This window comes from Bubalus kerabau, chromosome 3, assembly GCF_029407905.1.
Source record: "Bubalus kerabau isolate K-KA32 ecotype Philippines breed swamp buffalo chromosome 3, PCC_UOA_SB_1v2, whole genome shotgun sequence".
Taxonomy (NCBI): domain Eukaryota; kingdom Metazoa; phylum Chordata; class Mammalia; order Artiodactyla; family Bovidae; genus Bubalus; species Bubalus kerabau.
In genome coordinates, this window is record NC_073626.1 from 148,922,361 (window position 1) to 148,946,595 (window position 24,235).

General features: G+C 38.1%; 2 protein-coding genes across 2 annotated transcripts in view; one reads left to right on the forward strand and one right to left on the reverse strand.

The window, feature by feature from the left end:
• The first annotated feature begins 12,966 nt into the window (after positions 1-12,966).
• Positions 12,967-17,632, forward strand: FAM237A (family with sequence similarity 237 member A). The gene is made up of 2 exons (XM_055574778.1): positions 12,967-13,375; positions 17,493-17,632. The coding sequence occupies exons 1-2, from the start codon at positions 12,967-12,969 to the stop codon at positions 17,630-17,632; spliced, it is 549 nt and encodes a 182-aa protein (XP_055430753.1).
• Positions 17,633-18,700: 1,068 nt separating this feature from the next.
• Positions 18,701-24,235, reverse strand: part of DYTN (dystrotelin) — a 55,706-nt gene continuing 50,171 nt past the window's right edge. Inside the window, 1 exon segment of the mRNA XM_055574453.1 lies at positions 18,701-18,780. Coding sequence (XP_055430428.1) covers positions 18,701-18,780 — 80 coding nt within the window.

The following is a 24,235-nucleotide window of genomic DNA, read 5'->3' on the forward strand; positions in this document are numbered from 1 at the left end:
TTTTTTGTATGCAAGTATATATTTATTTCCCACCTATTTCTTTATTTAAAATTCTGTAAAATATTTATGAACCTACTACTCAGTGTGATAATAAGAACATTGATGGTAGCTAACATTATCTATGTGAAACTTTTCCTTCTCATCCATTTTTTGGACTCCTCCTTCCTGATGTAATTATTACTTGACTCATAATAATCATTTCATTCCCATTTGAAACATACATAGTTATATATTTTTACGTTTTCCTAATAAATGTGTTGCTGTGTGTATGTGCTTAGTCATGTCCAACTTTTTGTGACCCCTTGAACTGTAGCCCACCAGGCTCTTCTGTCCATGGAATTTTCCAAGCAAGAATACTGGAGTGGGTTGTCATTACCTGCTCCAGGGGGGATCTTCCCAACTCAGGGATAGAACCCAAGTCTCTTGCATCTCCTGCATTGGCAGGAGTGTTCTTTACCACTGTGTCACTTAAGAAGCCCAAATGTGTTGTTTTAGCTATTTTAACTTTACAAAAAGGGCCTGAAATTTTGAATATAATCTTTGCAGACTTATATTTTTCTTCTCAATAATATTTATAAAACCATAAAACCATGGTGTTCCAACTAGCTATACTCCCTTTTAACTGCTGCAAAATAGTCTATTGGGTAAACATACTACATCTTATTCATTTATTCCCTATTTTTTGGCATTTGAGTTGTTTCTGGGTATTTTCTATATTAGTGTCTCTGTAAACATTCTTACAGATATTTATCACTGTAAAGTATAAGAATTTCTCTGGTGTTTAAATTGAAGGGTATAATTGCTTACTCATTGGATGTATCAATGTTTAATTCTTTTCTACAGTGACTGTACCACTTCTAATTCTTAATTTCAGTTATTTGCTAAACTCCCAGATTTCTAGACATTTATTCAACTAATAAATTATTACTGCAAATCATAAGATAATAAATTACTAAAGTGGAAAACAATTTTGAGTTTATCCAATTACTGCTATGTCACTTCAGTCATGTCCGACTCTGTGCGACCCCATAGACGGCAGCCCACCAGGCTCCCCCATCCCTGGGATTCTCCAGGCAAGAACACTGGAGTGGGTTGCCATTTCCTTCTCCAATGCATGAAAGTGAAAAGTGAAAGTGAAGTCGCTCAGTTGTGTCCGACTCTTCGCGACCCCGTGGACTGCAGCCTACCAGGCTCCTCCATCCATGGGATTTTCCAGGCAAGAGTATTGGAGTGGGGTGCCATTGCCTTCTCGTTATCCAATTGGACCCATTTAATTTGCTGAGAACATTAATATACAGGAGAGATGAAATAAATTGCTCAAAGTCCTAGAAACAAGGGGCTTTCAGATCTATCACCAAGTAGTTTAGCAACCATCATTGCATTCTTATCAGCATTTCTGTTTCTCAAATATGCAGTGTTTGGTGAACAATATTAAAACTTCTATTATTTGGTTAAGAAGTTAAGACTTAAGAAAATAAAAAAGTAAACAGCAATGAATTTATCTCAATTTAGCATTAAAATCAAATTTATTCAACGCACAGTTTTCCATCAGCTTATATTGCTTTATGAAGTTAAGTTTGCTGATTGTTTCCCCCCACACCATTCCTAGCTCTCTAGAAAAAGCACTTTAATATCTTATACTGGAGCTGTTCCCCCCAGGCTTTGCTTATATCTATAAATGACCATGTGACCTTGTTGTAGTCAATGAATTAAGTTTTATTCCACTGATGAAAGTTATAGAAATGCTTTCACTTTTTTGATTAAAAATTAACAGAGGTGGCTGGGCTGAAACAACCCTTCCACCTACTTTCTGCCTTGAATGTAGATGTGATGTCTGGAGCTGTGACAACTAATCTGTGAGTCCAAAGAAAGGTTAAAGGAACCATAGAAATGCGAGTCTGATGTCCTTGAGCCACTGAACTGCCATCAGCAACCACATGTCTCCAGATTCATAAGTAAGAAAAATAAACCCTGTTCCAATAAGCTACATGGTCAGATTTTCTTTTACTGGTAGTTTAATGGATTCCTAGTTAATATACCATGTTACAAAAATGATCTCAAACTACATTTAGGATGTTTCTCTTTTTCCAGTGACTGAACATGAAAATCCTGTCATTGGATGAGAAAAATGCCCCCCCTTTCAGGGAAAATGATATTTACGTTTATACTTAGCATCTACTTTTAGATCATAGTCTTTTTTATCAAGAACCCCATTTCAGAAGATGTGTCCATAATCACATCAAAACAATACTTCCATTCAGCAAAAATATGATTTGGAAAAAAAAAAAAGAAAACTAGGCACTGAATAAAGGAAAAAAAAACCCTAAATTGACTGACAGATATTTTGATTTCTTTTTCTAGATACGAGAAAGAAATTTTATCAATGCAAAGTTGACTAATGATACTCACTATTCCAGTCTTTGGTTCAAAATGAGACTACTATTCTCATAAGTAAATTCAACCAACATTAATTAAGACGTTATCATATGTGCGTTGGACCCTAAAGTTAGGAATAGTCAGACACGATTCCCAGTCTGAAGGAGCGCTCTGCTGGTTAGGGTGGGAGGGGGATAATGAGGAGGGACAAATAAGCATGTGTAACAAATAGAATAAGAATCTGCCTGCAATGCAGGAGAGCCAGGTTCAATCCCTGGGTCAGGAAGATCCCCTGGAGAAGGGAATGGCTACACACTCCAGTATTCTTGCCTAGAGAATTCCATGGACAGAGGGACCTGGCGGGCTACAGTCCATGGGGTCTCAAAGAGCTGGACATGATTGAGAGACTAACATAATGGAAGAATGAACATAATTGTATAGGGATTTAGAACAAAGTAGAGTTAAATGCCTTAGATATGCATAAGTCAAAGGAAAGTTCCTTATCCCAGGGGCCCTGCTCATACCGTCAGATGTTTTATGCCTTCAACATATAGGTCTATGTCCTTATTTGTCATTTTATGGATATTTTCCTCTTGGCAGAAGTCCTTAATTGTCAGTAGACCTCTGGCTTTCTGAGCTATGAATCCCTTTGGTCCCCCTATTGTGCTGAAGTAAAGATTTTATGTTGTTTTTTGACACTCCATCATAATTGAAGTCTTAGGGGAAGAACTTACTATTGCTAAAAGCTTAGACCTTTTTCTTATTGCCTTGCTATGTAAAGCAAATTGAAAACAAGTCACTTGTAGTGTAGTGTCCTTTGGAAATGAGTAGCCCCAGAGACAGGACAATTCTGTAAAGCTAGTACTTACAGTGGTCATTTTAAAGTGCTGGGGTTATTACAACGACATAAATTCAACATTTGACCAAGCCACAAGAATCCATACGGGCCTTGCAACCTCCTGGAAAAAAATGGGGGAAAGATGAATGCATATTGGGAAGTACCCTAGAAAGAAATTACAACTAAACCTGTTATCATAACCAGAGTATTTTCATTCGTATAAATAGGAAAAAATATGAATGAGCCACTCTTGTATCCCTGAGTAACTTTCCTTTTCTGCACATTTTAGAATCAACGTCCAATATCATCTGACTACTTTACTTCAACTTGACCTTAGGAATTTGATGACACTTAAAAATTGACTCATCCACTTACCCCAGTGGGCATTCCAGGAAATTGTTCTTGTTTATTGCCCCCTTCAAATGATGGAAAAGCATAAAAAAGTGAGAGAAAGTAATTATTTTTACTATCTGACCCTAAATGTTAAAGAAACATCCTATTCTTAAAGGCTGGCCCCATCATTTGCAAATTAATGCACTGCTGAAGATGCAAACTATCTATATAACTGCTCTCAAATTTCATTAAAATTAGTTGGAAGTCCTTTTTAATGTCTTTGAGAACTGCTTCAAGTGGCAAAAATCAGAAAATCTGCCCATGGGGCATATTCAGCTAATTGCAATTTACTTTTCCACTAGTCATTCTCTCGCCCTGGGCTGCAACTGCACAAAACTGAAACAGTTCTCTGGATAACAAATGCCAGTCAAACCAGTTATTTAGCATCATGACTACAGCCATGAAATTAAAAGACGCTTACTCCTTGGAAGGAAAGTTATGACCAACCTAGATAGCATATTCAAAAACAGAGACATTACTTTGCCAACAAAGTTTCGTCTAGTCAAGGCTATGGTTTTTCCTGTGGTCATGTATGGATGTGAGAGTTGGACTGTGAAGAAGGCTGAGCGCCGAAGAATTGATGCTTTTGAACTGTGGTGTTGGAGAAGACTCTTGAGAATCCCTTGGACTGCAAGGAGATCCAACCAGTCCATTCTGAAGGAGATCAGCCCTGGGATTTCTTTGGAAGGAATGATGCTAAAGCTGAAACTCCAGTACTTTGGCCACCTCATGTGAAGAGTTGACTCATTGGAAAAGACCCTGATGCTGGGAGGGATTGGGGGCAGGAGGAGAAGGGGATGACAGAGGATGAGATGGCTGGATGGCATCACTGACTCGATGGACGTGAGTCTGAGTGAACTCCAGGAGTTGGTGATGGACAGGGAGGCCTGGTGTGCTGTGATTCATGGGGTCGTAAAGAGTTGGACACGACTGAGCGACTGATCTGATCTGATCTGATCTGAATTTTAAATGACCCATTGGTTCCCCGAATATTTTTTAATGAGTCAGAATGGTGATGTAATGGATGGATTCCAGATATAACTTGTGAAAATTATTCTCTTTGTAAGTTGTACCTGCCATACACTTGTTTTGAGGGAGCCAATAAGGGAATAAGGATAGACCACTGTGAAGAGAATAGAGAGTGACGGTCATTGTTTGTGTTTGGGTAAGCATGCTGTTTAGGATAGGTAAATGACAGTGAATAAAGCTAAGCTTTGGAAACAGAACCATGTTCTAATTCTTACCAACTAACTGACTCAAGGGAAATCCCTTAACAGCAAACTGGAGGAAAAGAGAGTAAAATGTGAGACCATACACAATGAAAATAATGTTCTATAAAACGGAACTGCTGATCAAGTGTGTGTCATCTTTAGAGAGTGTCTAGTCTGTGGAAATGAAACCACAGGGATAAAATATCAAGCTAAGCATCCGTATATGTTTAACAGAGTATTAAATATTTCATTCAAATGATTTGATGGTGGCTTTCTTATAATTGAAGTATAAGAATTAGTGTGACACTTTCCTCTTGGAATTGTTAGTAAGTTTTAGATTGAAAATACATATTTCTTTCCAAAGAATCTCTCTAAATTGCCCTAACCAAGGAAGTTTTAAATGTATGTATACAACAAAGTATATAGTTATTAGGATCTTCTAAATAAAAATATTCATAAGGTGACTACTTAAATTTCAAGTGTAAGTTGGTAAACTGTATTTAAGAGAAATGTTTCATCAAAGAATTATTTTCCATTCTGGCACTATAAAAAGTTTTACTGAAGGTCAAAACTTCCAGTTCCAAGTAATTATATTGAAAATGAAAAAGTATACAAGCAGACAATAACTAGGCTTTTAGAAATATTTATTTTTAAAGTCTTAGCTCCCATTAGCAAAAGTTGTCCTAGCCTTTCTTGTTGTTATGCAATGTCACCCACCCTCAGCTGCTATAAAGCTGGAGTAACCATTTCAATTCATTATCTTATAATATTTATTATTATTATAGTACAGGTTGGTAGCTCAGTTGGTAAAGAATCTGCCTGTAATGCAGGAGACCCCGGTTTAATTCCTGGGTCAGGAAGATCCCCTGGAGAAGGGATAGGCTACCCACTCCAGTATTCCTGGGCTTCCCTGGTGGCTCAGATGGTAAAGAATCTGCCTGTGATGTGGAAGACCTGAGTTTGATCCCTGGGTTGGGAAGATCCCCTGAAGAAGGGAACACTATCCACTCCAGTATTCTGGCCTGGAGAATTCCGTGGACAGAGAAGCCTGGCAGGCTACAGTCCTTGGAGTTGCAAAGAGCTGGACATGACTGAGCAACTTTCACTTCACTTTCATAGTATAGGTTGGAGCCCAACTATAGGGATATTTATCTTCATCCACCTCAGCGACTCATTTCAGAGGTTGTGCTCAGAATACAGAGCTACTCTGATCTAAAATCTGAAGCCTTAACATTCCTCTACCTGACTAGCACCTTTCAGTACCCTCTCTTTTACTCCTCTCACACTTGTTTTTTTTTTTTTTTTTGCCTTCAACAAGGCTTCAGTTTTCATTTACAATGAGTCTTTTATCTCTCTACCCCTTTTCTCTTCTCTTTTTCTAATCTATGTATACCCTTGATTCCTTCACCTCCCTCTCCTTCATCAGCATTTACCCAAGAAAGCACTAACACTACCAAGATAACCATGACAGTTCTTTTCTCCTATGTTCAGTCAGATGAGCTGAAGGAGGAAAATAATAACTAGCATTTACTGAGCACTAGTTAGCTGTGGCACCATTCTAAGTGCTTCTTATGTATGAACTCACTTTATCCTCACTAGCCATAGGAATATTTTTGCCCATTTTACAGGCAAAAAACCTGTCTCACAAAGGTTAATTTGTACAAAGTTATTATATCATATCAAAGACACCCTCAATTGTAGACATCTCATTATTTTAATAAAGCAGAGGAAAAATGTTGCAATTCTGATTGTAAGGTGCCATCACTTGATAGATACAACCTGATTTCAACGATGTTTTGTTAAATGTGAAAATTTGTATCTAAGAATCAATAAAATACGACACATGCGGGAAATACAGAGCAAAGGCAGGCAGTTTGGATCTTCATCTGTGTGCTATTCTGCCTCATAAAAACCACACAAGTGTATAAAATGGTCTGTTACAAATTCATGGTCTCAAACTTTGGGCATTTAGTACTTTCTTTAGTCTCTCTCTCTCTTTCCCTTATCTCCTCTCTCTCTTCTTTTCAAAGATTATTCCAAAGCCTTTTCCCTCTTCTTAATTTCCTTACTTAATATGTCCTCCTGTTAATTTTTTTATGATGATTATGGACCTTACTTCATTAAGAAAATTGAGACCACTCACCATGATCTCTCTCAACTCCTGTTCCCCCATCCAAATACTATACACACATGTATCTATAACCAGAGGGAGCCTTTCTTTCTCCTTGTTCAGAGAGCAAGCTATCCTTTCTGTAGAATGCTGGCTCCTTCTTATTCCCTTATTCTGTTGCTTCTGTATCTTCTGAGATTGTTAGTTGTTCACCTTTGAATTTCAACTCCTCCTTTTCTGTGGGCTTCTCTGCCTCAGCCTGTAAACGTGGCTAAGACCCAACACTAACCTCCTGTTCCAGTTCTTCTTCCTCTTCTATTCTAAACTTCATAGAAAGTGCTTCCCAGGGGCTGTCTGCATTTCCTTGCTTTATTTTTTCTGCCTCAGCTCACCATTTCTCCCCCCAGCCTCAGTCAGAATGTTTCTCAATGAGCAATTTTGTGATCTATTTTCCAATGGAAAATGCTTTGTCTTCATTTGATTGACCCCTTTTTCTGATTCTGTGTGCTGTGGTTTGTTCCTTCACTCTTCATGAAAGTCTTAATCTCATTGGTTTCCAAGGCACCACATTCCCCTGTTTCTCTTAACTCTTTTTCTTAATCACTTAAATATTGGCATTTTCCAGGTCCTATCCTTAGGCTACTATTGTACCCACTTTAGTACAATCAAGCTTATGAGGTTTTTAATTATTGCCCATAGGTTGACAAAAATCCCAAATCCAGACATTTTTTTTTCCCCCTGAGTGCTAGATAAGTATACATCTTCAGTCCCCTCTTCTTCCTTGCCTGTTCAGCCTATCCATTTGGATGTCACTCATCTCAGACTTAACATGCTGAAAAGCAAATTATTTTTTTAATTGAAGTATGGCTAATTTACAATATTATATTAATTTTAGATGTACAATATGGTGATTCAAAATTTTCATAGATTATAGTCCATTTAAAGTAACTATAAAATATTGGCTCTATTTCCTGTGCTGTAAATATATCCCTGTAGAAAAGAAAATCCTTGAATTCTCTTCCCCAAACCTATTCCTCAAACAATTTTTTCGGTCTTAACTTATGGTTCCAATCTTCCATTTGCTTAGTGCCCAAAAAGTGAAGTCATCTTGAGTTTTTTTCTTGTACACTACATCCAATCTATCAATAAATCCTGTCCTTTCTATCATCAAAATATATTGAGTCTGATCATTTTCACCAGTTGCACTTCTACCATCCTTATGTACCCTGGAGGAGGGCGTGGCAACCCACTCCAGTGTTCTCGCCTGGAGAATCCCATGGCAGAGGAGCCTGGAGGGCGCCAGTCCATAGGGTCGCAAAGAGTTTACCACAACTGAAGCAACTTAGCATGCAGATACGCATCCTTATCTAAGCTGCTATCACATCTCATCTGGATTATTTCGGTAACTCCAACTCAGACTCTCTGCTTCTGTTGTTGCTCCCCTCTCGTCTCTTCTCTATTGAGCAACCAGAGTGGATTCCTGGCCACCTTTCTGGCCTTATCTCCTACCACTGTACCCAGAAAACACTTTTATGGCACCACATATGTTCCAAGGCCATTATGCTTCCCTTATGTTCTTCCTGGAGCATTCTGTCACATGTATATGCATGACTCTTTCATGTTGATAAATCTTTATGTAACTATCTCTTATCAGGAAGGACTTCTCAGTATTCTATATAAAATAACTCTTCCCCATCATCCTTTCCTAGTCCCACTTCACATTTTCTTGGTGACTCTTTGTTTTTTCTTACCATCACTGACATATTACACATATATTTTTCCTTGGGTTTTAAAATACTGAACTCTTATTATTGACTCATGGTATATTTGTTTATTTAACTAGCCAGTTGTCTGTTTTTAATGCATAGCTATAAGCTCATCACTTAACATAGAAACTAGAAACACAGATCATTATATATTTAATTTTAAAATTAAGATGGAAGTTTTCTTCTCCCACCACCACTACAGTGTAAGTTCTATGAGTATAAGGATTTTGTTTTGTTTCTTCTGTGTACACAGCATCTAGAATAGTACCTGACACACAGGCACTTGAAAATAAAGGAAGCACTGCCTGTTTATTACATACCAATATTTTCAAGGGTAATGTGTCTTTCAAGATGTTTAAAACCAGAATTAACCTTCCACATCCTTACCTCGGTTCTCCTTTCTCTTTCCACACTCCTTCCCTTGACTCTGCTCCCCAGAAGCACAGAATTTCTTTGAGCACTCCCTCCTTGCCTTTGCTCATGCTAACTTCTCTGCCTGGAGGAGACCATTTCCCACCCCAATGGCCCCAGGACACCTGTATAACTCCTCTCCAAGAAGCTCACCAGTCACTCCCTCAAAGATGCCATCTCTGCCCCTTCCTTTCCCCTTTCCTTTCTCAGGGTTCTCCCATGCCAGTTGCTGTCCCTTGTGCTCACACACTATGCTTCTCTTTTCTCCAAGAGGCCAAGAGCTCCTTGAAGTTCAGGAAGCAAATTGAAGCCTTCACCCATGACCTCTTCCAACTTCCTCAGAAGATAAATAGAAACAGACATTAGTATGCCTGGTTCACAGATTGCGAAATTGATTTCAGAGGAGGAGAAAAAGTCCAGAACCCCTCAGGAATCCTCTTGAGAGCTCTTTATTCCTATCACTTGGGTAGAGGGAACATTCCCCTTGTCTTTGGTAAATTTTGCTATAAGCCTGGCTTCCTCCCTATGCCCCTCTGGAAGGTAACCATGGATACTGGTTTTGAGCTGGCACAAAAACTTTCAGTTAGTGGAGGCTACAAGTGGTTTTCAGACTGCCTAGAGAGTTTTGGGGTGAAGGGACAAAGCCTAGAAACACTGACAAAGGTAAGACCTTTGCCTTGGGCTCCTAGTCTGGTTGTATTTCATTTAGGGTGGGCCCTAAAGCTCAGCTTTAGGGCTTCCCTGGTGGCTCAGAGGTTAAAGCATCTGCTTGCAATGCAGGAGACCTGGGTTCAATCCCTGGGTTGGGAAGATCCTCTGGAGAAGGAAATGGCAACCCACTCCAGTATTCTTGTCTGGAGAATCCCATGGACAGAGGAGCCTGGTGGGCTACAGTCCACGGGGTCGCAAAGTGTTGGACACAACTGAGCAACTTCACTCTTCACTCTTCTAAAGCTCAGCAGAGTCCCTTAAAGGTGACAGGTCTGACTAGGATATTAACTAGTTTTGAGTTGAAAATCAAAGAGAATCCCAGACATTTCTTCTTCTTGGGAAGCAGGACCCTCTCTGTGAAATCTGAAGCAGAGTGTTGACTCAAGCAATACCAGCTGCAATCCTGGTTTCCTGGGGTGATCCAAGACAGAGTCTGGAGACAACAGGTCTCCTGTCCCCAGTCAAAGGGAGCTTCCAGCGGCAACTTGTCCACACCCACATTCTTGCCCCAAAAGTGTGTTTCTTTTCGCAGCCCAGGACCACAGGCAGGCAGGAGATATTCACACTCAGGGCATCTCCTTGAGGCACCTTCATGTCCTCTGAGCCCTTACTGACACCTGGGAGGGCGCCGAAGTGCATTCTCCCTCCTAGGGGTCTTGGGTCTTCCCTGCCATCACTTTATTCTCAAACAAGGCACGTCTGGAGAGTAGAGATCTGGGGAGCCCCACTCGCTCCTAGACGGGCGCGTTTCGCCTCCCAAGGCGACCGAGTTTCGCCTCCCAAGGTAGGACCGGGAAGGCAATCGCACCAACGCTCCATTGAGCTGGTGCAGGGTGGGTGTGGGTCAGAGTCAATGAAGTGTGTGCCGCTAAGCCTGCTGGTTTCCTGAAGCGAAATCTTAAGGGGAGGGAGAGAAGAAGAGGGTGTGGGAGACTGAATTGGGGGCGAGAGGTGCCGGCCTTTTCCCGGGGCGTTTTGACGAAGAGGCGCCGAGCACTCCCACTGCTTAAGAAGAGACACCGTAGCCATCAGGACGCCGAAGCTGGGGACCGTCGCTTGCTCGGGGAGCACTCTGAGCATTTCTTCTCCACGCACTCCGAGGAATCCAGAGAGGGCTGCAAAGGTAAGTGAAGAGGGGCGCCCTTCTGCCACCTGGGAGTAAAGCCGCGGAGTAAGGAGTCTCATGGGGCAAAAAAGACAGCGAGTGTCCCAGGCAGCTCCGTCCTGAGGAGGGAAAGACGGTAGAACCAGGTTCAGGATCGAGACGTGGGGAGCACCCCGCGAGGCTTGTAGCAAAACACACTCAGGACCCCAGGGTTGGGGAACTTCCAGGCTCGGGGAAGACTCGAAAGGGAAGGGAACACGAAGAAGCCGAGGTGAGCGCTGTGGCGCTAGCGGACGGCGAATCCCGGACTCGCCAACTTCAGCACCCTGGACAGTGTCCCGCCCTTGGTCTGATAAACTTAGCATTGACACAGTTTTGACTAAGGAAAAACTAACTTTGCATCTCCTCAACTTTAATATTTTAGTTCAGAAGAGTTTGATTTTGTTCATGTAAATATCCTGTGTAAATAATCTAAAATACAGAGGAAATGTTTTTGAATAGCCTTGTATCTGAATATGCCTCTTCAGGAATGTGTCTATTAAAAGACAGTTTCTGAAATATTGATTTAAAGGAGATCCCCTGGAGAAAGAAATAATAACCCACTCCAGTATTCTTGCCCCTGGGAAATTCCATGGTCAGAGGAGCATGGCGGGCTACAGTCTATGGGATCATAAAAAGTCGGATACGACTTAGTGACTGAACAACATATTTTCCTGTTGTACAGAAGAGAAAGATTCATCTTATGGTGTTATCATTAAGCATTCTAATATAGACATATCCTCAAAACAATTCCCATGAGCTGTGCCTGGCTTGCCTTCATGATACTAACATCTAAAAGATTTGGAAATATAAGGTAAAAGTGAAAGTGAGCTGTATATAATCTCCTGCTTTTTCTTTAGGGCTGTTTAAGTGTGATATAGTCTGTAAAGATTCAGATAAGCCATTTTCAGGGGCAAATTATTATGTTAAGTACATTATTTCTCATTGGACTTGTCTGAAGTTAAAAGTAATTTTAAAGTGTGTAAGGATATCTTGGTTTTATTGTAACAGGCTTTGAAAGCCAGAAAAGTTGAACAAGAGACAAATAATTTTTGTTAAAATACTTGAGATTTATATCAAGAAGAGAAAAATGAGAAAATACCATTTTTTGAAAATTATGTAAAAATTACAGAACATTTTAGATGTCTGTAATATTAATTTTACAATATTTGTTTATTAATTCTATTCTAAGTGGTTGAATACATATAAGTATTATAAGTATATAGATAAGTATATATCCCATACTTTTAACACACTGTCTTGTGTTTATTTTTATTTATAACATCTTACAATTCATATGCCTTTTTTAATAATGAAAGGAACCAGAATAGGAAAGCATTCAAGGGTGAAATATGTTCAAATTCTTAATTGTGTGGGAGTCTTGATTTAGGATAGTAGGCTAAATTATCCCACTCCAGTGTTCTTGCCTGGAAAATCCCATGGATGGAGGAGCCTGGTGGGCTACAGTCCATGGGGTTGCTTCACTTTCACTTTTCACTTTTGTGCATTGGAGAAAGAAATGGCAACTCACTCCAGTGTTCTTGCCTGGAGAATCCCAGGGACAGGGGAGCCTGGTGGGCTGCCGTCTATGGGGTTGCACAGAGTCAGACATGACTGAGGCGACTTAGCAGCAGCAGCAGGCTAAATTATGGTATTATAGAATAATAAAGCCATGTAGCAAGACTGAAAAATTTCACTTAATACTCCTTTAAACTATATTTCTCAGTACTAGGGAAAAACAGCTTTATTTATCTTACAAAGGAGCATTTGTTAGGAATAAATCTTTCTTAATCTAAATATCATTGTTTTAGGTTACCTGGCTTGACAATGCATCATTTTAGATAAAGTGGGACTTGTGGGAGGTAAGATAAGCCTTTTCCTAGAGATACTGGTATGTTTCCATTGCTGGCACCAAGGTTCTTAAAGGACATAATTATTTTCTGTATTGAGCAGAGCACAAGTAGGGACTCATATGAAATATTTCCATCCTGTGCAGTTTCAAGGTCATGGCCGATCCTGGAAACAGAGGAAGGATCTACCACCCCTTGAGTCTCACCTGCTCCCTGCTCATTGTGGGAATGTGCTGTGTGTCTCCTTTCTTCTGTCATAGCCAAGATCTGCTGGCTCTTAACCAAGCTGATCCTCAGTGCTGGAAATCTTCTTCAGTGCTCCTCCTGGAAATGTGGAAGCCTCGAATCTCCAACACTGTTTCAGGTTTCTGGGATTTTATGATCTACCTGAAGTCATCTGAAAACTTGCAGCATGGGGCATTGTTTTGGGATCTGGCCCAACTCTTCTGGGACATCTATGTGGACTGTGTTCTCTCCAGAAACCACGGCTTAGGAAGAAGACAATTGACTGGAGAGGAAGTGAAGATCTCAGCAGTGCATCCACAGCACACAGGGAGAAAAAAAGGTGGTCAACCCCAGGCCCCATGTCTCTTGAAAGGGTCCACCAAGTATGAATGTGCTGAATTGTGAGGAACAGGGAAACAGCTTTAGGGGAATCCATTGCCACACATAGTCTTCTTGGGGGTGAACCCAAAGAACACACAAGTGATAGGAAGATACATAACACTTCCTTTTGTAATTTGCAGTAGCTTTTTTTAAATCAACATGTTGTCCTCATCTTCATACTTCTGGTAAATAGCAGCAAAGAAGAATCAGATAGACAAGTAAGAAAAGACATGATTCCTAAAACACAATATCAAGGTATAAAGGGATGCCCCCAAATTTACTTTTTTTTTTTTCAGTTAGGCTGAGCATTGCTAGTCATAACCTGTGTTTACTTGCTATGAAATCAGGAAGATTTGAATATAAGCCTGAGGAACATCTACAGCACACAAGCTCTTACCCCTTTTAAATAGAAAAAATAACCCAAATGTTTTCATATAAATGGAAGGACTCCTTGAGATTTACTTAGTTGATGATATAAATGGTAGAAAAATCAGCTGGCTTACAAATTCACTCTTCCTTGTTTTCTGAACAAATCTCAAATAAGTAATTAACTTCCAGCAAGCTGAGTAATTAATTTTTAGAAATTTGGGGCTTCCTACAAATTTAGATTTTTCATTGAATAAATATATATTCAAATATTACATATTATAATATTTAAAAATATTACAATATGTAATATTTGAATATATGTCTTCAGTCTTACATATATTAGTCTTCTCTGGGGGCACTAGAAAAAAATTTCCTTTATAGAATTAGAATGAGGGTGAATGAAGCACTGTGAGTAAGCTGAGAGAGAACTTAGCCTTATTCATACTGTTTTTGTCCCTTTTTCTGTGTTGTTTTCAACCAACGAGCTTCTAAAGCTTGCAACAAAGGCTGTTCGAGTGGTAGTAACTGTTTATGAAGTAGTGGAAAACTGAAGAATAAAATAATTTTTTTATTTGTACATTTTGTTGTGAGAATTGTTATAAAATTGTAAAATGGAAAAATCTATTAAAAGAGCAATTAACAGTGATAGTTCTAGATAAATCTTTTCTCAAGATATTGTAGAACCTTTAAATATTTAATTTGTTTTATTATCAATAACAAAAGATATGGCTAACTGACCCATAAAACCAGATAATCCACTGGTATTATTTATACATAAATTTATTGTTTTGGCAAGTGTTATATTCACTTAAACCAATTTCATTTCCTAGAGGAAATATTCTTTCACCAGCTTAGTTACTAAAGCAGAAGTACAAAATGAGTGTCTATAAATTCTGGTTGCCAATATTTTTAAAATATTTTGAACAGAGGCTGCCCAGATATTGACATCAGTAAGCACTGTATATTTTCTTCATGTGTACTGTAGACTTTTTATCCCACCACTCTTATCCTATATAGCTGTTGTACTCAAATTACTACCAGTATTTCTTGGTTTTGTATTTTACACTCACTTTGAATTACTTTATCTATAGAATAAATGAAAATAATAATGTTTGTGTTCAACTTAACATGAAAATAATCTATAAATATATCACATATAATTATATTATAACTAATAATATATTAGTTATAATATATTCCTGGTGGCTCAGAGGTTAAAGCGTCTGCCTCCAATGTGGGAGACCTGGGTTTGATCCCTGGGTTGGGAAGATCCCCTGGAGAAGGAAATGGTAACCCACTCCAGTATTCTTGCCTGGAGAATCCCATGGACAGAGCAGCCTGGTAGGCTACAGTCCACGGGGTCGCAAAGAGTCGGACACGACTGAGCGACTTCACCTTCACCTTCAGTAATATATTATGTACTATAATTCTGTATTATAATTATGTAGATAAACATAGAATCTCAAAAAATGGTTTCAGTTTGCTTGTTTGCTGTAGGCTATCAAAATAGTCTGAGACTACATGTAATTTTCTGAGCACACTTCAACATTTCTATCTGTAAAAAAATCTAGTGGATTTGTCTTCAGCATTGGAAGTCACTTCCTTCCTCTTGCTACAGAGATGCTATTGACCCAGCTGGTCTGAAAACTTTGCAAGCAGTAGGACTAAACATCTTACTTTATTGAAGTTTTTTTAATGTTTGACATAAACAATTGTTGCATACCAGGAAGTAAGACTTTCCATTTATACTGTATAGTCACAGTCAAAGAGGGTCTTGGGTCAAGGAGACACCATGTTTTAAAGCTAAATAGTTGCGGGAACATCGAGATTTTATCTCAAGAGGCTTGATTAAATCTCTAGTGGCTCAACTAGACTCTGCATGTACCTGCACAGATTCTCCACTAATTTTTTCTTTTGTCCCCAGGGAATTAATATTCGATCAGGTTGGGATGGGGTGAGAGTGAAGAGGTGTTTGTCCCCATAGTTCTCAGGAAAATTACATCATCAGAGCAGAAAAGAAGAACTAAAATAAGTGTCTCCATAATACACAAAAAGGTTCTTGCTGTTTTGATGGCTTCAAGTTAAATAGTTTAAATACACTTGAATAGTGTTGCAATGAATCATGCCTTATTAAAAACACAGAACTCCTATATAACTTTGTATGTTAATATATTTGTTAATATTGAGTCAGGAAATAAAAAAACAAGAGATATCAAATAGCTACATAAACTTGGGCAACCTAATTGACTTATTTAACTCTTAGTTTCTTCATCTGAAAAAGAGGGATATGGAAAAATTTAGAAGACCCATAATGTCTCTTAAGGTTCTATGTTCTGATGTTCTGTGATCTGATAAAAAATAAATGTATAAAAAGCATGGATTTACCTATGGAAAGAATCTGAAGGAGCTTTTTACTCCAAGGATAACTTCCTGAGCCTAGTGATGAGCTAGACACTGTGGTGCTTTATAACGATGATAAGCAGGAACAGAGGTGATCCAGAAATGAGAATTGCCAAAATTCTGAGAACTGAAGATATCATTGTTTGAGAAAAGACTCAAAACAGCATCATTAATTTGTCTAGAAAAATACGAGCTAATACCTGAATGTTGAAATATTCAGAAGACTGAAGAGATTATACCCAGGCTTAAGTACTAAATTATGATGGATTCTGTGTAGGCAGATAGGCAGAGAGAATGAGAGAGAAAATGATGAATTGATTTAGGAAAAGTGTAAGCTGATAATGTCTCTCAAGTAGAAAATAACAGAGTTGAGGTTAACTCATGGGTTAGTAAAGGCTTCAATACAAATGAAAGGATTTTTAAGCATATCCTTGTTTGTATCAAAAATGATGATTCCTTGCTTCAACAAATCTTGCTCTGCCCCTGAGAGGAACAGAAAAACTTGCCTTCCTGAGCTTGGTAGTTTGGATGGTCTAGAAAAATTGTGTCTTTGCTTTCCTCTTTGACATGAAAATTAACATTTAGATTTATAATTTGATGATGTTTGCAGTTGGTGTCTAACTAGCTGAAAAATGTTTATAGTGCTTATTTTTTAAACACTAAGCAGAAGACAAAACAATGCTTTAGAAATACAAATTAGATTTACAAATGCTTGATTTTATACTTTACTCACTATAAGAAATTTTTTAAGTAGCATATTCAGAAATTACTTATCTAGAAATCTTTCTAAAGAAACATTTGGAGCTGTAGTCAATTTTGTAGTACAAGGTTCTTCACTGTAATATTATTTATAGTAATAGAAAATTGGAAATAACCTAAATGTCCCATAGTTGGGTAATGGCAAATTAAATTATGGCATAAAGTATGTATGCATAAAATTATGATTCTCTTTGGAACATTATACTATGGATGGTTTAAAGTTTTTTTTTAATTTTTATATTATATAACAATTTTAAACTTTTCTAGTCAGAAAAATGTATTTTAATACATATTAATCCAATAGGAAATGTATTTCTTATAATCTACTTAATTCATATTATATAATTAAACTTTATAGGACACAAAATTTTGCATAAAAAAGAATTTACATATATACCTCTGCAATAATTTATACAGAATTTTAATTGCAGAGTGGCATAAATAGTAGAGTGGCAGAAAACTTTCTTTGTAAAACCAAGTCATTGATGTTTAATTAGCCTGAAAATATTTTGGTGATCTAATGATTAGTTCCTTTTCTCTACTTTCAGATGCCTATTCTCAGCAACCAAGAACCCCTTCCCTAAAGAAGAAAGAGTTGATTGAAGACTTGATAAGCATGCATGTGCATAGGAGCAGATCGAAGTTCATTGGAAAAGCAACCAGTGGCCTGGAAATAAAGAGAAAATAAATCTAACCTCAGAGCTATGCACATCTTGGCATTTAAACAAATATATATATTTTTCTTGACTATTGATCCTTCGTTTACTTGAAATGGTGGGAGTTTAAAAAGATAAATATTAAGCCACATTCTCTGAGAGTACTTAGCTTCATTCTTTTAGGCTGCTAGCACGTTCCTCCAAATGGTGCCACTGTTGTCAGATCATCCCACTGCCAGAGAGAGAGCACCTGTGCATGCTAAGTTGCTTCAGTTTTGTCTGACTCTTTGCGACCCAATGGACTGTAGCCCCCAGACTCCTCTATCCATGGGATTCTCCAGGCAAGAATACTAGAGGGGATTGGATGGGGCTACACAGATTCTTTGTATTCATTTTGGTCATTGTTTTGGGGTGCTTGACATTGTTAATGAACTAGAGTGCTAGACATTTAATTTGAATACACTGCATGGCTTCAAAGACATCAATCACTGAATTGCTTATGCACAGGCATATGAGACTATACTTACTAATTACCTGAATTTTGTTTGAAAGAATATTTTTTAATATTTTGAACTGAGTGACGCAAAAAACAAAATGAAGCAACTGGTAAATAAAGCATTCTACTAACAGAAACAAAATTAATAAAAGCTCTGGACCCCAAGTAAAGTTATTGAAGTCTTTTTATTTCAATATTCAGTGTTACCATTAATGATAATCCAAACTCTAACAAAAAGGCGGTAATTATAAATTTTTTCTCCAATTAGTATATTTTCTATTGTATTAAATATTAAGACTGTAATTGATAACACTTTGCTTTGAAAAACAAACTAAAAATAAAAACAGCATTATAAGAAAAGAACCCATAAAAATATTTTTCCTCAAAATGACAAGGCCTGAATAAGGTTCATCGCAAAGAAGTCCAATTAGCAAATTTATTTGAGTTCCAGACACAATGCTATTTTTATCTCTAATTATGCTCATCTCGCCAATCATTTCTGACTATTATAACTGATGGTTGAAAACCAGTTTGAATTTCAGCAATGTTAGCAATTCACTTGCTTTCCTAGATCCAAAGAAGTCTAAGTGTTTTCACTGAAGGTTTAGGGCCTCCTTAAATGATAAATCTTATCCGAAGGGTTAATATTAGAAGACATAGCTGCATCTGAAGATTCACCAAATCCTGAAAATGGCGGAAACAAGTCTGGGGAAAGAAGTGAGAAGGGGAACCAGCCTCAGCTTTAACTTGATTAGAAGAATGAGCACATTAAGAGCTGCCATTCTTTGACTACCATTTCTACAGAGGGTCATGGTTTTACTTCCGTGCTACTTTCACTAATGTCTTATATTAATTTCTTAAAAAGTATCACATAAACTTTTATGCATCGTTGAAGAGATGCCATTCTTGCAAGGCTTGCCCCTTACTCCTCCTACACCTCGGTACTACACCAGAGGGGCTGCCAAGTTTTTCTGATGCTTTGTGAGCCATCTAGTCTCTGGTGCTGTCAATCCTGTCTTTGTAGAATGCAAGCATAGGCAGACAACATGTAAATACATGAACATGGCAGTGTTCCAATAAAACTTTGCTTGTGGACACTGAAATTTGACTCCAAGTCATTTTCAAGTGTTAGAAACAATTATTCTTCATTTGACTTTTTCCAATTATTTTTTAAAAAAATGTAATAACCTTTCTTTATTCACAGCCAGCACAAAACTGGCAGTGGGCAGGTTTGACCCTTGGGCTGTAGTTTGCTGACTGGTGCTCTGGGGCATCCTTATCAAACTTGTAAGGAACAGATGGGAGGAAGTAAGAAAGAGTGAATATGCTGAATAACAAAACCAAAATTAAAAAAAAAAAAAACAAAAAAACCACCTCATGTTAGGCTGAAAAGCAAATTCAAAAAGATTAGGATGAGATTAAACAGGAGTAACATAGTCCTAATCCTACCCAGTTAGACATTATTTCACTTTGGAAACATCACTAGAAGTTATGGATCATATGAAAAAGAGCAATAGTCTCTCTAAATGTAATATGAACTGCACATCCAGATAATAGGTGGAATAATGGAACCAAAGAAATTTTTATTGAAAGTTGAAAGCAGTGGTTAGAGTACAGGTTCAAGAGCTGGGTTCAAACCTCAACTTCCTCAAATAGTGACCCAACGACTTTGGACAAGTTACTGACCATCTTCGTGCCTTAATTTTCTTATAAAATGAGATACCTATTTACTACTAGGTTTGTTGTGAGGTTTAAATGAGCTAGTACATATATGGTGTGTAGAAGTTAAACACTCTCACAGTTAAAAAATGTTAGTTACTACTTTGAACTTTATTCAGTTAAATACCCTAATCATACATACAGAGGAGGGAAGCACACAAGTACTTTGATCAAATTCATTGAATGTGGGATTTTAGTGAGAAACATTTATGTTTTAAAATAAATTTATTTTGAGATAATTGCTGAGACATACACATAGTAAGAGATAATATAGAGACATCCTATTTACCCTTCATCCAGGTTCCCTCCATAGTAACATCTTGCATAACTATAGTACAATAACAACCAGAGAATTGACATTGGTAGAATCTGCAGAGTTTATTCAGATCTGACCAGTTCTGCATGCACTCGTGTGTGTGTGTGTGTGTGTGTGTGTGTGTGTGTGCGTGTGTGTGTGTATTTGTTCTTTGCCAAGCCTGTTCTCCAGCAGAAGCATCTGGACAGAAAATTAGGTCATCAATTCGAAAATTTAGATATTAAAGAGGATAGTTGCACAAATTCCTGTAGACCACATGCTTGAATACGACTACCTATGTATTCAAAGAAAGACATCAATTTTCTTCTGCTTTTGGACTCAAAAGGAGACTTCAGTTCTGGAGAACTCAGACTGCTATAGTATATCAGGGATGGGACCCAAGAAATTGTGTTCCTAATAGGTTCCTGGGTGGTACTGGTGCTGGCCTAGGGACGATGCTTTGAGACCTCTGCTCTATAGTTACTGATTAATGGTTTGAGTGGTCCCCTATGATCTATTGTAATAGGAATCGTGCTGTAGAAAGATCTTCAGTTTGGCAGTTATCAACCAAAAAATGGATATGCATAATTTTTAAGCTAAAAGTTCCACTTCTAGGAATTGATCATACAAACATATTTACATATGAGTACAAATATATATGCTATAAGGATACTCACCAAAACATTCTTATGATAATAAAAAATTGGGAGCAACTTAATTACACACCAATAAGTAAATTACTGTATATTTATACCCTGGGATATTATGTAGCACTTTTAAAATGACATTGCTCAATGTCTAAGGTATATTGGCAAGTGAAAAGAGCAAAAACAAGTACAATCTAATTTATGTTAAGAAAGTAGAGACACATAAATGCAAAGAAAAAAAGTCGGAAGAAAAATTCGCTAAACTGCCAACAGTGTTTACTTCTGAGAAACAGTTGCCAGGTCATGATGGTGAATTCATTTTTAAAAAGCATGTGCACTTGGTCATTTTAATTTTATGATGAGCATGTTGTATAATATTGTTTGTGTAATTAATAAAAATAAGATTGCAGGAAACAAAAACTTGGAAAGGCTTATTTTGTTAGTTATAGACTTCAGTTACATGATTTATTTTGGCTCCATCTGTGCTGTTTTCTGTTGGACATAAGAGGAGAGGGTTCATGCCTTATTTTTTTTACTGTTTATTCTCTAACACTGTTCCAGAACTACAAGAACCTTGAATAAATAATATTCTATTGCCCGAATAAAATCTTGTCCAGAGGCAAACTTATTTTAGAATACTCTGTTTCTCAGCCCATAGTTATAAAAACTTTAAATACACTAATAAAAAATAGAGAAACGATACTCCATTTCATACATTTAAAAAAAATTTAGTTGTTATTTTTTTTTAAGTTCCAGTCCCTTGAAATGTTAAAATAGCCGAAGATATACACTTAGAGCTGACTGTGGCTCAGATCACCAGCTCCTTATTGCAAAATTCAGGCTTAAAGTGCAGAAAGTACGGAAAATCATTAGGCCGGTTGAGTATGACCTAAACCAAATCCTTTATGTTTATACAGTGGAAGTGACAAATAGATTCATGGGATTAGATCTGGTACACAGAGTGCATGAGGAATTATGGACAGAAGTTCATAACATTGTACAGGAGGCAGTGACCAAAACCATGCAAAAGAAAAAGAAATGCAAGAAGGCAAAGTGGTTGTCTAAGGAGGCTTTACACATAGCTAAGGAAAGAAGAGAACCAAAAAGCAAGGGAGAAAGGAAAAGATATACCCTACTGAATGCAGAGTTCCAGGGAATAACAAGCAGAGATAAAAGGCCTTATTAAATGAACAGTACAAAGAAGTAGAGGAAAAAAGTGTTATGAGAAAGACTAGAGACTGCTTCAAGAAAATTGCAGATACCAAGGGAATATTTTGTGAAAGGATGAGCACGATAAAGGACAGAAACAGTAAGGACCTAACAGAAGCAGAAGATATTAAGGAGAGGTGGCAAGAATACATAGAAAAACTGTATGAAAAAAGCTTTAATGATTTGGATAACCATGATTGTGTGATCATTTACCTAGAGCCAGACATCCTGGAGTGTGTCAAGTGGGTCTTAGGAAGAAGCATCACTATGAACAAAGCTAGTGGAGGTGATGGAATCCCAGCTGAGCTATTTCAAATCCTAAAAGATGATGCTGTGAAAGTGCTGCCCTCAATACACCAGCAAATTTGGAAAACTCAGCAGTGGCCACAGGACTGGAAAAGGTTCATTCCAACCCCAAAGAAGGTCAGTGCCAAAGAATGTTCAAACCACTGCACAATTGTGCTCATTTCACATGCTAGCAAGGTAATGCTTTAAATCCTTCAAGCTAGGCTTCAACAGTATGTGAACTGAGAATTTCCAGATGTACAAGCTGGACTTAGAAAAGGCCAAGGAACCAGAGATTAAATCGCCAATATCCGTTGGATCATAGAAAAAGCAAAGGAATTCCAGAGAAATATCTACTTCTGCTTCATTGACTATGCTAAAGCCTTCAACTGTGTGGATTACAACAAACTGTGGAAAATTCTTCAAGAGATGGGAATACCAAACCACCTTACCTGCTTCCTGAGAAACCTGTGTGCAGGTTAAGAAGCAAAGGTTACAGCCAGTCATGGAACAATGGACTGGTTCAAAATTGGGAAAGGAGCACATTAAGGCTGTTCAGGTAGGATCAAAAGGAGAGGCCACATGTCCTACTACCTGCCCAAATCCTTCTTGTTGGAATCCATCTTGACTGAGCAATGCATGTACCACCAGGAAGGACCCTGAGTCAGAATGATTGGCTAGAGTCAACCCAGAAACTAATCCCATCACCATAAAACCCAAGACTGGGAACCATATGGCAGAGCAGTTCTCCTGGGTTCCTTTACCCTCCTGCTCTCTGCCCAGGCACCTTTTTCCAATAAAGTCTCTTGCTTTGTCAGCATGTGTGTCTCCTCAGACAACTCACTTCCATGTGTTATACAAGAACCCACTTTTGGGCCCTGGAAGGGGTCCCCCTTTCTATAACAGGAACATGTATGAAATCAGTGTGCATGGGTGCATGCTAAGCTGTTTCAGTCAGGTCCAACTATTTGTGACCCTATGGACTGTAGCCTGCCAGGCTCGTCTGTCCATGGAATTCTCCAGACAATTCAGCATGGAATAGGTTACCATGCCCTCCTGCAGGTGATCTACCTGACCCAGGGATCGAACCTGTATCTCTTACATCTCCTGCGTTGGCAGGTGGATTCTTTACCACTAGTGCCACCCAGCAGTCCAGAGGAAACTGCAATGGGAAAATAATTCATCTGAATGTAACTAACAATCTATCTGGGCTCTGAATGAATTAAGGATGTGAGAGAAGGCTATCAAAATAATGGGTACAGAGGTTTAAACATATTAGATTATCGAGTCTGTATTACTTTTCTGGCAATGGAAATACTGAGCCCATGCCTTCCTTATAAGAATAATTAATTAGGCAAACCAATATGTATTGAATATTTACTCTGGACTAAGACCTCTCTCTTGAGCTCCAGATTGTACATGTTGATTGCCTCTGATATTTCCATTTGGTTGTTTCCAAGCAGTTCACACTTAATGTGTTCAAAACAGAACTCCTGCTGTGTTGACCTCTGTCTCAGCTTTCCCAGCTTTCCTCATTGCAATAAGTATATAACCTCCCACCCAGGCTAAGCCATTGCCACTTGCCTAGACTACAACAGGCTCTCATCCAGTCTATTTACAAACCCTCTTGCCCTTCTTCAAGTCATTTTCCACACAATGTCAGTTTTGTAAAAACATAAATCTACCCCTTTCTAAATGAATGCCCAGTATCTAACACAGGTCTTAGCACATGAAGTTCAATTAGCATTTGTTGAATAAATGAATGATGAACCAACTAGACACATTTTTTTCTACCTTCATGGAGCTTAATGCTAGAATTCTGTGTACCATTTCCTATCAAGGATTTTCATATGTATGCATGTATGTGTGTACATGTATATATGACAAAGAGAGAAAGACTCACCAAGACTTCAGTACATACTCTTAGGATTCCTAGGCAGGATATCTACATATACCTTCATGGCTACTTTTGAGAAGTCTGCTT

Bases quoted from the DNA above. Each gene is read 5' to 3' on its own strand.
- FAM237A (XM_055574778.1), top strand. From the start codon at position 12,967: ATGGCCGATCCTGGAAACAGAGGAAGGATCTACCACCCCTTGAGTCTC. The intron at 13,376-17,492 runs GTGGTCAACCCC...CTCTACTTTCAG, and splicing joins GCACACAGGGAGAAAAAAAG to ATGCCTATTCTCAGCAACCA.